General features: G+C 34.0%; 1 protein-coding gene across 1 annotated transcript in view; it reads right to left on the bottom strand.

Moving 5' to 3' along the window:
* Nucleotides 1-7,567: 7,567 nt before the first annotated feature.
* The window catches only part of DNAJB14 (DnaJ heat shock protein family (Hsp40) member B14), a 60,404-nt gene continuing 53,557 nt past the window's right edge, over nt 7,568-14,414 (bottom strand). Inside the window, exon 8 of the mRNA XM_004461954.5 lies at nt 7,568-12,411. Within this exon, the coding sequence (XP_004462011.1) occupies nt 12,287-12,411 (125 nt within the window). The 3' untranslated portion in view covers nt 7,568-12,286. The remainder of the gene's footprint in view (nt 12,412-14,414) is intronic.

Here is a 14,414-nt window from a genome sequence, read left to right as displayed (position 1 = left end):
CTTTAGTTTTAAAACCTTGTAGGAAAAGTGAAGTTTATGGCTTTAGTTGCAGATTACCTTTGATCTCATTTATTCAAAACAGGGTAGTGTATCTTGGAAAATGAGATCAAGGGGAATTTGTTTAGGACTGATCTTCTCCAATCTCTAAAATCGACTCAGAATTAACTCTCTAGCCCAATACATGGTGAAAGTAGTTGAATATTTATTTCTACCGTCATCTCTGAGAAGATAAAATTGTAAACTAGAGCTTCAAAATGTTACAAATGGCCTCCTTCCTAATTATTATAAGTGATTTTGACAGTTCAAAAGCAACTAATACCACTGAAAATTATTTCCTTTACCTTAAACTCCTGGATTTAGATTTGGGGTCATTGCACAATGTGTATCAGATCCCTACCCGCTCCAGTCTCCTAACTTTCTGGACAATGGCATTTTGCAAGATGGTCTTTGGTTCCTCTTCTATGTTCTTGCCTTTTCATACTGTCCTAAGAACAAGAGTCCTAAATCTGCATCTTTCCTCTGAGTTCTAGGTTCACATTCTCAACTGCTTGATGGATATTGGATATTTCTATATATATGCCTTTTTTTTTTTTAAGATTTATTATTTATTTCTCTCCCCTTCCCCCCTAACCCCCCAGGCCCCCAACCCCCCAGTTGTCTGTTCTCTGTGTCTATTTGCTGCGTTTTCTTTGTCCGCTTCTGTTGTTGTCAGCGGCACGGGAATCTGTGTTTCTTTTTTGTTGCGTCATCTTGTGTGTCAGCTCTCTGTGTGGGCGGCGCCATTCCTGGGTAGGCTGCACTTTCTTTCGCGCTGGGCGGCTCTCCTTATGGGGCACACTCCTTGCGCGTGGGGCTCCCCTACGCGGGGCACACCCCTGCGTGGCAGGGCACTCCTTGCACGCATCAGCACTGCGCATGAGCCAACTGCACACGGGTCAAGGAGGCCCGTGGTTTGAACCGCGGACCTCCCATGTGGTAGACAACGCTCTAACCACTGGGCCAAGTCCTTTTCCACTATACATGTCTTGCTGTCAGCTCTAACCCAGAAGCTCTAAAAAGTTCTCCAATAAACCAGTTTCTCCAAGGTACCATGATTCTACCAGTCAGAAATGTTTGACTGCTCTCCTTATGTTCTTTTTCCCCCTCAGTAACGAGTTTTGCATCTCTGTTTTGTCAATTCTTGATTCAGACCAAGAGTATACCAATACCTATGTAAAACTGCCAGATAAACCTTCCTAAAACACTGCATATTACTGCCTGGTGAAAACATCTTTAGTAGTCCTCCATTGCAAACAATGATAAAGTTGAGTCTTTAATGTGGCAATGTCATGCTGTTTTACTTATGAACACATTCTAATGTGAATCCTCTACTCCAGCCAAATTGATTATCTCATGTTTCCATCAACATGACTTTTACTTTCCCTCACTGGTTCTATTAATAGAAGTTTCTTTTATCTGGAATGCTTATTTTTCTCTATATTAGCTATTTAAATAATTTACTTACAATGTCCACCTCAAATTTTACCTTCTCACCTTTGATATTTCTTGAATGCTACTATATACTACAAAGAATGGTTTTTTAAATGCATAATTATGTTATAGTTTTGGTTTGTTTCCCCAATGAGACCATAAGATCCAGAAGTCTGGGGTTCATGTTTTACATTTTTCCATTTCTTATATTGCCTAAGTTTCTTGTGCCCAATAGGCAGTCATGCTACTTTTGTCAAATAAGTGATTAAAAGAAACCAATAATTCTGGCCCTGAATAAAATCTCCTTATTCCTGGCATTTCTACCCAAGTTTATAGGCAAGTATAAACATGAACTCCCACAGAATTTTAATTTTGGGAAGTGCTACTTTTCATTTTAACACAATTCCCTATCTTGATGATTTAGACAGCAATTAATTTGGAAAATATTGCTGTTTTTTTCCTTCCCCTTGAGTGGCAAAAAGGAAGATTATAGCTTTCCAAGATCTCCAAATACCAATGTCCTCAAATTTAAAGAGTAAGATTTCTAATTTTCAAAAATGGTGGCTTTCAAATTAGAGCATTTTGATGGGCGAGTTCATATGTACTCAAACTGATCTATTTGTATTATTCATTAATACCACTGCTGCTAGTATAGGATTAGAGGCAATATTACTGGTCTGAAGGATTATCAGTATTGTGTACTTGTTTTCTCCAAGTGAGGTGTACAAATCAACTGATTTTTGTGGTTCAAGGAAGGAACTAGTAGAAATTATACAGGTAAGGGTTGTGGAGTTTTTCTTTTTGGAGTAATGAGTTGTAAATTTTTTTGTGATGATGAATATACAACATTGTGATTAGACTAAGCCACTGATTATTTTAAAAATTATACATACAGATACATGTATACACAAATATGTGTATATATATATACATATAAACATAATTTTCTTATTTAGAATTTTTATTTTTAGTATGTACACAGCATGCAAATCTATGTAGCTAATAAACATAGTAGTTAATTTTTTTTATAGGAAAGCAGATTCTGAAAGTTGAGAAAGCTCTGCTCTCTGAACTAAAAGCTAAGCAAGGTTTATGCTAAAGAGAAACAGAGATAAAGGCTCTGACATTACCAATAAAATTATAAATAAAAACATGTACAGTAACAGCATTTTATTGATTCTGGGATGGAAACCGCTACACCCCCCCCCCCCCTCAATTTTAATATCTTAGTCAGGATGTTTCTTAATGATGATATTTTAGACCTAAAAAAGTGATTGAGTTTATTTATTTTCCATGGTCTATTTTATATAGGGTTAGGATAGAACTAGTGATAAACACAGTATAGGAAAATGGGGTATCAAAGATAATGGGAAGGTACATATGATGTGGTTGGTCCCTACACATAATGAAGCCAGGTTCTAGTTTCCTCTTCCCAGTTTTATCCCTGAACATTTCCAGATAGGTCAATCATCACTTGTTAAAACAGCAGGAAAAGTTAATATTTTATTTCAATCTTAGAATAACAATACGCTCTATATGTAAAATAGTAATACTACACTCTACAAATTTTAAAAATCTTTCATATTTTAACAATGGCAACTTTAAAAGTAATAATACCTCAAGTACACCTAGATTTGTGTTAGTTTCATCATAATAAATTCTACATATGTAGGATTCTTCTTTGTTCACAGTGTGAAATATTGCTTGAAATGAAGAAGCCAGATTTAAGCTTGCAAAATTTTATTTTAAAGTTTTGGTTGTTTGGGCAGTCTTTGCTTTTACACAAAAGGCATGCTCCTGAGTTAATTTTTAAAAATTAAATCTCATTTTAAGTTGACAGAATTTTGTGGTATATTTTATTAAAAACAAACTTCTGCTGAAATCTTTTGTTCAATCTTTTGGGAATGAGAAAAATTTATACTTATGTATCTGTATATGTAATTATATTTTATCATATCCATTTTAAATGGGGACATATCTGTAATGACATTTCAGCAGTAGAGAAAATATTGACATATTTAAGCATAAGGAATAAAAAACAAATATTTCTAGGCAGACATATGGCTAGCATGGAGTATGAAATTTGTCCTGTGACATGTATTTGAAAAGATGCTATATGTCAATTTTGTATACAGGATTAAACCAAGATATTTAGTATAAATTAGAGATATATAACTATGAACTGGAACTAAGTCCCAGTTTTTTCTTTTTAAAAAACCAACCAACCTTTAAAACTACCCATCCTATTAGCTGTCTTAAGACCAATACATATAAAACAAACCTATCCAAATCAATTTTTTGGTTGTGAACACTTGAGGAAAAAATTTCAAATTAGAAATTCTCTTAATTGACCATAATTAACCATTGCTATCCATTCCCCCTGTAAAACATGATGGAAGGCTACAGCACTACAAATGCCTGAATCTCATAGGCTGTTCTCTAGTTCGATGGTTTCCAAACCTTTCTGATCACATACTTCTGTTAGTAAGACTTTGAAACAGGTACACTAAATATATTTTAAAATTATATACATGTAATACTATACTAATATATTATGTACACTATAAAAGACCTTAAATACTTTAAAAGGTTAAGATAAAAAGTAAACATTAAATTTTCAATGAGATAAAATAATTTTGTACCCAAACATCTTATCGGTTCCCTACCCCCCCATTGTTTATGGTTGCTGTCTGCTCTCTGTATCCATTTGCTGTGTGCTCTCTGTGTCTACCTGTCTTCCCTTTACGAGGTACTGGAACCGAACCTGGGAATTCCCATATGGGAGAGAGGCGCTCAATCACCTGAGCCACCTCAGCTTCCTGATTTGTTGTGTCTCTCATTGTCTTTCCTCTTTGTGTCTCTTCTGTTGCATCATCTTGTAGTGTCAGCTCACCTTCCCTGCCTGCCATGCCAGCTCCTCTCCAGAAGACACCAGAAACCGAACCTGGGACCTCCTATGTGGTAGGCAGAAGCCTAATCATTTGAGCCACATCCACTTCCCTGCACATTTTTTAAATGACTGCATTCTAAATATTTCCAAAAGTGAATACACTGACTTATAATAATAAAATACTAACATCTGCTATTTCCATTTTTTGCTAGCCCATAGGGAGGTCTTTATGGAAACAATAAAACATTATAGGGCTATAATGAATTATAGAGGCTAAAGTGGAGAATTTGGGGAACTTAGAGAATCAGGGTTGAGGCTGGCTCTACTGTCTTTGTGAAAATTCTAGTTGTTATTCAAATTCATAGGAGAGTCTTACTGATCCTCCAATACACAAAAATGAAAACTTTATCTTTTTGCCTGACCACATTGGAAAATACTTTGCTATTGTTGATTGTGGCTGTGGTTTGGGCTTTGACCCATTAAAAATGCAATTATAAGGTCATGTGCAATAACTTTTCTTTTTCTATTTTGAAGTATCAGGGCTGGGGATTGAATAATGGACCTCGTATATAGAAAGTCAGCACTCAACCACTGACCCACATTGCCCCCTCTGAGTTGGTTTTCTCATCTGTTGGTTTGTTTTTTCTTTCTTTCTTTTTTTTTAGGAGCCACTGGGACCTCCCATGTGGGAAGCAGGCACTCAACTGCTAGAGCCATATCTGCTCCCTAATAATTTTCTCTTCTATATATACCACCGTCATCAAACCTTGAACTTAAGCAATGATCTCAGAAATTACTTACTTCAAATGTTCCCTGTATTCTATTTCTGACTTTACAGCTTTTTTGCATTGCTCCCACCACAACAGTTACCCTGTCCATTAGCCTCCATCTTATCTTTATGTCTCCTAATCTCTGGCTTACACCCCATAGTCAATCAATAGAATCATTCATTTGACAACAACTTTAATGCCCCAACACTCTTTCTGCCTGGAAGAACCTCAGATTTGAATGAACTAAATGACTGTACTCTCCATACTTAGGCTGCTGGGTCAGGCTGGAGAAAAATCAGACTGTAAATTCTGTCACCAGCCTGGATCCTCAGAAATATTTTTTCACTAGTTAGTTGACTCAGTGAAAATGATTCCTTCAAATTCTCTTCGTTTTAAGCTCTGATTTCCCCCTTGGCTACTCTATATAGATCAGGGGTTCTTAAGAAGGGGTTTGTGAGCTTGAATTGAAATTGAAAAAAAAAAAAAACAAAAAAAACCCCACCATTATTCTGGGAAGCAAATGTGACTCAAGAGATTGGGCTCCTACCTACTACATGTGAGGTCCTGGGTATAGTTCCCAGTGCCTCCTGAAGAAGGCGAGCTGGTGCAGTGGGTAGGTGTGATGAGCTGACACAACAAAGAGACACAAAGAGGAGAGACAATGAGACACAAAACCAGGGAGCTGAGGTGGCTCAAGTGATTGAGTGCCTCTCTCCCACATGGGAGGTCCCAGGTTAGGTTCCTGGTGCCTCCAAAAGAGAAGATGTGGGAAGCAGACGTGGCTCAAGCAATTGGGCTCCCAGATAGGGACCATAAACAGGTCCAGAGTTCGATAACCAGGGCCTTTGGTGAAGGTGAGCTGGCCTGTGGAGCACTGTCCCGCACAGGAGTGCTGGGCCACGTGGAGAGTGACGCAGCAAGATGATGCAACAAAAAGAGATACAGAGGAGAGATAAGAAGAGATGCAGCAGACCAGGGAGCTGAAGTGGTACAAGAGAATGATCGCCTCTCTCCCACTCGGGAAGGTTCCAGGATCTGTTCCTGGAGCTGCCTAATGAATATACAAGCAGACAAAGAGGAACATACAGTGAATGGACACAGAGAGCAGACAATGGAGGGACGGGGGAGAAATAAATAAATCTTAAAAAAATAAAAAAAAGAGCAGACAGAGAGCACACAGCAAATGGACACAGAGAGCAGATAGTGAATGCAAACAATGGGGGGCGGTGGAATAAAAAAACAAAACCTTTTTCTTGTGGGGATGTTTTGGTGTGGATGTGACATATTTATTAAATAAGACACAGTATACTGTGGACTTTAGTAAGGGGTCCATGGATTTCACCTGCCTGGCAAAGGGGTCCATGGAACAAAAAAGGTTAAGAACCCCTGATACAAATAAATTGCTTTGTTTTATCAAGAAAATGGACATCTTTCCACCAACGCTATAAATTTACCTGCTTCTGCCCCCCTCCCCTGTATAGTCCTTTCTGTAAGAATGCAAGGGAGTGTCCTTCACTTAACTAAAGCCAATTCTTACATCTTTGCAAGGGATACACTATCCTCTGTACAAACCATAATACTTAATGCTATTACAGAAGTTGGAGGTTTACAGAAAAGGCATGCAGAAAATACAGAGTTCCAATATACCCCTCCTGCCATTATTAACACCTTGCATTAGTGTGGTACATTTGTTACAGCTGATGAAAGAGTATTATTATAATTGTACTATTTACAGTACATGGTTTACATTAGGGGGTTCACTGTGTTCTACAGTCCAATGTTGTTTTTGTTCTTAAATTTTTATTCTAGTCACATATTTACATCCTAAAATTCCCCGTTTTAAATTATTCTCTTTTGCACTCCAGTTTTCTCCACATGGCAGCCAAAAAGATATTCTAAAAAACTCAAATCTGATCACATAACCCTGTCCTTAAAAATGCCAAGGTTTTCTACTGACTTAGGATAAGCTGAATATCTTCATCATCATGGTCTATATAGTCTTATGTGATCTGACCCCATCTTAATTTTAAATTTTCTACCCTATCCTGTCTTCCTTATGTCATTATACAACCTATGTCAGTTCTCTAACAGTCCTATGACCTTACTAATTTTTTGTAACAGTCTGCCTGAAATATTTCTCTAGCCTTCTCCTCACTCATCTTCTGGGTTTCAGCTAAATTTTACTTTTCAAAGAAATAATCTTTGACCATTTTAGAGTAGTTTAGGTCTTCACATATATGTTCTCACTGTACCTTGTAATTTTCTTTACATGACTCATCATAATTATAATTACTTATTTGACATTTATTTTCCTTGTTAGATATAAACTTCCTAAGGGTTTCTTCTTTGTTCAGTGATGAATTCCCAGCACTTAACGCACTTGTTGAATGAAAGAATGGACACCTTACAAATATAAAACATGATAAAAATTTAAATCTTTTACAGTGAGAACAGACCTTTTTATTCATATATTGAAATAAGCTACAGACTGAAAGACAAAAATTCATCATAAATCATTCAGTAAACATTAGTAAAGATCAAATGCCATTTTCTTTAACAGTTCTCACACAGAAAATTTTATTTTTATAGAAGTCTGATATAACATTAAATATATTACAAATCAGACATTTCATTTTTAAATCTAAATGTATAATTTTGAATGCACTATAGACAAATAAAGTAAGATCTCCTTTCTGCTTTACTTCATTTAACTTATACAAGGCTTCCATTAAAATTTCATAGACAAATAAAGTAAGATCTCCTTACTGCTTTACTTCATTTAACTTATACAAGGCTTCCATTAAAATTTCATCTCAACTTGAAAATTACCTGTACCTTTTTAAAACACAAATTAAACTTTAAATAGAAATAAATTATTATGTAACAATCCAAAACACACATACACAAAACAAATTAAAAACAAAAAGAAAAATTGGTAAGAAGCATTTCTTAATACAAATAAATTATAAAATATCATTTATTTATGAGATTTTTCTTTTCTTTGGTATGGTCATCCAAATCACAAGAATTCATTTTGAAATTGATTATTAAAATACTCCCAATGTCATTGAAAATCTCTATTATTTTAATGGTGTTCTTAAATGATAAAGTAGAGAATTAGAATGCCCCAACTCTTGAACTGAAATGAATGAGACTTGTTTACACTTTTCAGGTGCCATTTGTTAAGACATCTTGGCAACCAATAATCCCAATTTTTAATAATAACTTACAAAACTAAAACCTTTCAAGAAACACTTCTTACCCCTATATATTTCCAGATTCCTATATACAGAAAGATAAAATTACTTTAGAAGTATGGGCCTTTTATAGGAATGTCTGTATTAAAAATATAGAAAGGATCACAACAGAAAGAATTCATCACAAAGAAATTCTGTGGACTGATTTTCAAAGTTAGAAATAAGAATATCTACTGCTAAAGGAAGCCCTGCTCTGTGCAAACATAGTGTGGTATATATTAAACAATTACACATTTGAGGTATTAGCTGGGGACAAAAAATATATATATATATACACCTATACATGGACACATCCACAAAGTATTCACAAATCTATTGGCCCCAACACCAGCAGATAATCAAATAAAATGAAAAGGATCCACATACTAACAGGAAAAAGTTAGACAGAGGAATTTACAATAAAACGTGGTTACAATAATCCTTAATATAAGGAGTATGTTTTGAATTAATATTTTGAGGAAAACATTTCCATTTATATGAAAATATTTACTTAATAGTAATGAAACCAAAAAAGGTAGCCTGAATTCTAGGACTGTGCTGTCTCTAGATTAAGGGCTATGCAAGAATTCCTTAAAGAGCCTCATTTTACACTTTTTCTTTATAATTAAAAATTAAATTACAAAATTTGGACGTTATTTCTAGACTACTTTTTTGTTTTTGTTTTAAAAAGAATTTCAATTTGGCTAATAGACAAGGGTTTTCAGCTATGGCGTGAAAAATAAAATTTGGATTTATTGTTCATTGTCAGAAGTATGAAAATGGTTAGTAATGCCAAGCATCATGTAGGGAAGCTAAATAAACACACAAATTCTCCCCTCTGAACCATTTGGTCTTTTCAAATAATACTTGTTTAACTAGAAAGATGGCTCATTTGGTCTTGTGGCCCACATTAAGAAATATTTCACTCCCTTAACACAAGTGGAAGATTTATTCACTTTTTATAAAATGATGTAGGAATATATTATTAAGTAATATTAGCATGTGACATTTGTTAAATAACAGCTGCATTTTAAAATATTACAGATACCAAAACCAAAGTCAAGAAGTTAATCATTTCTCTCAGTAACTATTTTAATATTACCAGTGGAAATAAAGATTTGATAGAAAGAAAAATTAAGCATAGAAGTTCAGTTAAAGTAAAGGGCCAGCATTCCACATTCCTGTTCCTATGAACACCTGAGCTGACACAAAAGCAGAGTAGTTTGATGCACTGGCATATCTTACTTTTCTCTACCAGATTTTTGCAAATGATAAATAAGCCTATAGTGATTATGAAATAGATCCTTATTTAAGCATTCAAGTGCAATCTTTTCTGAATAAATTATTTTCACTTATTACAAACTTCTCAAAGTTAAGAATTACATTCGTATATCTTGATCAAAATAAATTCTAAAAATTACAAATGACTAGCACCAGTCTATGTGGAACTAAGAAATGAAAAGATAAAGAGGAAAGGTAGTATTTCCCTTTCCCCTAAACCCTCAATGTTTGTGTGTGCGCTTGTGGGTAAACTGGGATGAAAATGTAAAACATTAATAAATATAATTGCTGCCAAACTTCTAACATACCAGGTAGAAAAGTCTAATAAATACTCAGAGACGGAGGACTTTTAGGCAGTGATTAAAATGAACAGTACAAGTTATTAAACGAAATTGCAAAGCTTATGTGGCTAAAAGATGGGCAAAATCTTCAGGTTTTTACTATAAGAGAGTGGTAAACATGAAGATTTTACATCTCAAGATAGCTAAGGTCTTCTTCCTTTGTAGAATTACCCAATTCTAAGATACTTGGGTTGGGTCTTTAATCATGATGGAGTGAAATTAAGGACCCAATCTTTATCTCCATCCTTGATAAGTAGCTTAAAATATGCGGCATGTGATAAAGTTCATTTCCCACAATTATTTGAGAATTTTATTTTATCAGACATATTTCCCCTAACATTTTGTGAAATGGAAAGGGATGCAACAATGCAACTGAAATACAATACTGTCCAAAAAGCCATGTATGGCTTCATGATAGACAACTTCACTTAACTTGCTAACTCCATTTACTACCTTAAGGCTGGAATTTAGGGAAAAAGAATCAGTAAACAAGAAGATCTGTTCACGTAAGTACCAAGCACAATAGTATAAATTTCCCATTAGAACTGAAAAAATAAATAGATGAAAAATTTTCACTAGAATTTTAATATATATTCTGATGCATATGAACTTTCAAAGTTCATTAGAAGGCTATGACCTTGGTTTTTAAAAAACTCATTCTAGACTTAAGAAATATTTAAAATTATAATTTTCTTTGAAGAATTGCTAGTTTTTTAAAGGTCACATTTCTAAAAGAAAGTTAGGTTGTCCAGTTTTCCTAGGACACTATGCTATTTAACCTACTAATTCAATCAGGCATTTCTATTAATTCACCTGGAAAAGGGCATACATGAGACCACTATTTAAGGAAAATGGTCATTTTATCAGTTTTATTGAGAAGATACCATGAATTAACTACATTTAGAAGTAATTTTTAAACCAAAAGAACACTACCACTATATCCAATATTCTCCTATAAACAGAAAAATTACCAAAGATGTGTTCTCTTCTACTAAGTATGAAACAAAGTAATTAAAATGTGCAACTATTAAACACAGAAAACTAAAAATCAAGTAGTTTCATACTCAATATACAGGCACCAAAAACTTCTGTTTCCAGCTACTTTTCTAATTTATATTATGGATTTAATTACAAGGAGCTTATTCCTATAGGATAAATTGAATTACTCAATGGTGAATAGATTTTAAGCTCAGAATTTTTTATGAATGACTTATTACAAAAAACTATTCTACCTGTTGTTATATTTCTGCTCACTGTTTCATGTGGCCAAACAGATTATGCTCTGATCAGTAAGTGTGCTCTAATCTATTCAGATGTTTTGGAATTGGCAATAGAGTTCAAAGGCACAAAGCTTAATTTTAGTAGTAATTTTTCTTACTACTTGTTTGTAAAGGGATCTATTAACTTTAGAATCCTGCTTTAATGATAACTAAGAAACTCAAATTTCCATAGGGAGAAAAATTAGGTGGGTCCTCTTCATAAATTTTACAGACTTCAAAGAGAAGGGGGACATTTTAACTATTGGAATTGCAAATAACATAATTAAAATTTACTGTTGAAGACTCTTTCCATTTAATATCTATATAGTCATTTCACATATTTTCTTTAAAATGTATCAGTATAGCATCTCATTTCTACACATGGCTTAGCAATTCATAAAATAAATAGCAAACTGATACTCTACACCAGTTCATTTATCTCACTATATATTTTGAATAGCAATATTTTAAAATATCAATTTCCTCTAAACGGGTAATGCTAGAATACACAAAGTTAAATGGTTTTTGTTTTTCCTTTTCTTTTGAAAAAGTTTCACTGTTTTAAACTCCACACATCTGACACCTGACAAGGAAAATGTAATTTTGTCATATAACATTTATTCCATCAGTTGAAGCTGAAGTGTCTCACGGAGCTAAACATATAAAGAATTTAAATAAAAACCTGTATGTATACAAAATGATCATTCCATATATATTTACAAGAAAAAAATGGAGAATCACTAAAACCAGAAATTGCTACAGGTGTGGTAATCCTTTCTTGAGACATTTTTAATTAGGAATCATATAAGCTTTTAAAATGAAAATAATTGCAGAAGCACAACTAAAATACTAATTTTAGTTTTCAGTTTCTTACTATTTAAAAGAGCCAGTAGGTCATAAACAGTCCAAGATTTGAGGGACCAACAGTTCAGTTTAGTTTTTAGTATCAAACCTTTTCCTTCAGCTCTCATGATGAAACTTAAATTTACTTAAAGAAAAAATAAAGAGTATGCTAAAAGTGGTAAATAAAAATTCCTGTTCATCCTCCTTTATAGATACTGGTTAGTCGCTCTAATTCTTTACAGTTATCCATGCTCAAGGCATCTGCCTTCCTTCGGAGTCGATCATCACGGTATACTTTTGCTGCGTATTGCATATCTGTTTCTGTTAATGAACAAAAATATTTTGATAATTAGATAATAATTTATATCACACAGATGTTTAAACTCTAGTGATGTTACACAGAAGCTTTATAATATGTTAAATATTTTGAAAAGAACCTAAAAGTCATTCTAGTAGAAAAATCTTCCTTTAAATGAAACTTTATCTGAACCCTAGCATGTAAAATAAATACAGAGCTGCTCTGAAGGAAAAACAAAGATAAAATTCTATCAACTCAGGCTGGAACCCTTTCCTTTCACCCTCCCACCCCCTTTAGCTGTTTAAGAACCACTACTATGAAGCATCACCTTGGCCTCTTTTCCTAAGGATATCATATGCTCTTCAATACTGCTGGTATTTGTTTTTGCTGTTTAAGGTCAATTATCCCAAATATAAAAATTTAAAACCATTTTATGAATTTAATTAAATTAAAAATATATATATATATATTAACCTTATTGAAGAACATAATAAAGGGAAAAAAGTTTATTAAACAGTTATAATAGTGATAATAAATAAGTACTTCTGTAGTTTCTTTAAGTTTGTGGACAGAAGTACTAATAATAAATTGATTAGAAATCAAACATTCTTCAGAGCAATATCTGTTGTTTTTTTATGTTACTCTTAGCCATTTCACTGTTAAGTAACATTTGCAAAGCATGGGAACAGTTAGAGGAGAATAAACAAACAAACAAACAAAAATCAGGTACTTCCTTGAAAACAGTGGTCAAAGTAGAGGACATTTGCTTTATACGCAACAGGTAGGACCACATTCAAAATTTACTTCCAAGAGTACATTCCATTTGTACAGATCTCCACAAAAGATCCTTTTTCAATCAGGCGGGCTGGGATTTAACAACTCTACCCCAATTTTTTAATATTGTTACTTTACTCTACTCTTTTTTTATAAATGAGGAAAGGCATTTGTAAACTCCAACTGCAGATGACTCTTTCCAAATGAGGAACTTGAGAGTTAGATAAAGTTCAGCCTGCTAATGAATAGCAGTCTAGATTCTAAACCAAGTCTCCTAATTTCTAGCCTAATATTCTTTCCATTACCTCAAATTATTGCCTGTATTTTATAAGATACTTATTTAAAAGTCTGATGATTAAAGAGTATTATAAAAGTCACTTCAAAACAAAAAAACACTGGCAAACAATATCCATTAGCCAACAATCTTTCTGATGACATAATTTAAAAAAATAAGATCATTTCATCCCAATTAGCAAATGAAACATTCAATAAATGGATTCACTGATACTATACTGAGCTTCTCCCACTTCCATCTTCATTCAAAAACTCTAAACCAACGATGTACTAAATTTGTTTAATTTTATTTTGAAAAATGTCAAACCTACACAAAAGTTAAAATAGTATAATGAATGCCCTAAAACACTCTATCTTAATTGACTAATTCTTTACATTTTGTCAAATTTGCTTTGGCTCTCCCTAAAATTAGGGCTGCTGTGAATTTTTAAAAATATTTGCATTGATTTTATTGAAACATTCACAAACCATACAATCTGTAAAATGGGTATAATAGCATCATAAGGTTATTGTGAAGATTAAATGAGTTAATATACATGAAGTACTTGGGACAGTGACTAAAACAATAGGCATTATACATATGACAGCTATTATTTCCGTTCCCACTCATCACCCATATTACATATAAGAAGACAAACTCACAGGGGTGTATAGAATTTGACCTTGCCAAAAAGAGGTCTGGCCTTTGCCCTCAACTTCTGGGAGGAAATCTATGTCAGAAATCTGATAGGGAGAAGCAGATGTGGCTCAACCCCTTGAGCTCAAGCCTACCACATGGGAGGTCCCGGATTCCTCCTGTTGCCTCCTAAAAAAAGACAAGCAGACGCTGCTTCCTGCCACAATGACCTTAGATGCCACCTCCAGCCGAAACAAGCTAGACTCTGCCCCTGCTGCAACAAGGAGATGACACAAGCCAGGAGATGCCCCAAACCAATGTGGCTTAGGCTATTGGGCACTA

This window comes from Dasypus novemcinctus, chromosome 1, assembly GCF_030445035.2.
Source record: "Dasypus novemcinctus isolate mDasNov1 chromosome 1, mDasNov1.1.hap2, whole genome shotgun sequence".
In the NCBI taxonomy this organism is placed as follows: Eukaryota; Metazoa; Chordata; class Mammalia; order Cingulata; family Dasypodidae; genus Dasypus; species Dasypus novemcinctus.
Note: the sequence above shows the minus strand (reverse complement) of the source record. Positions and strands in the feature narration are given on the sequence as shown.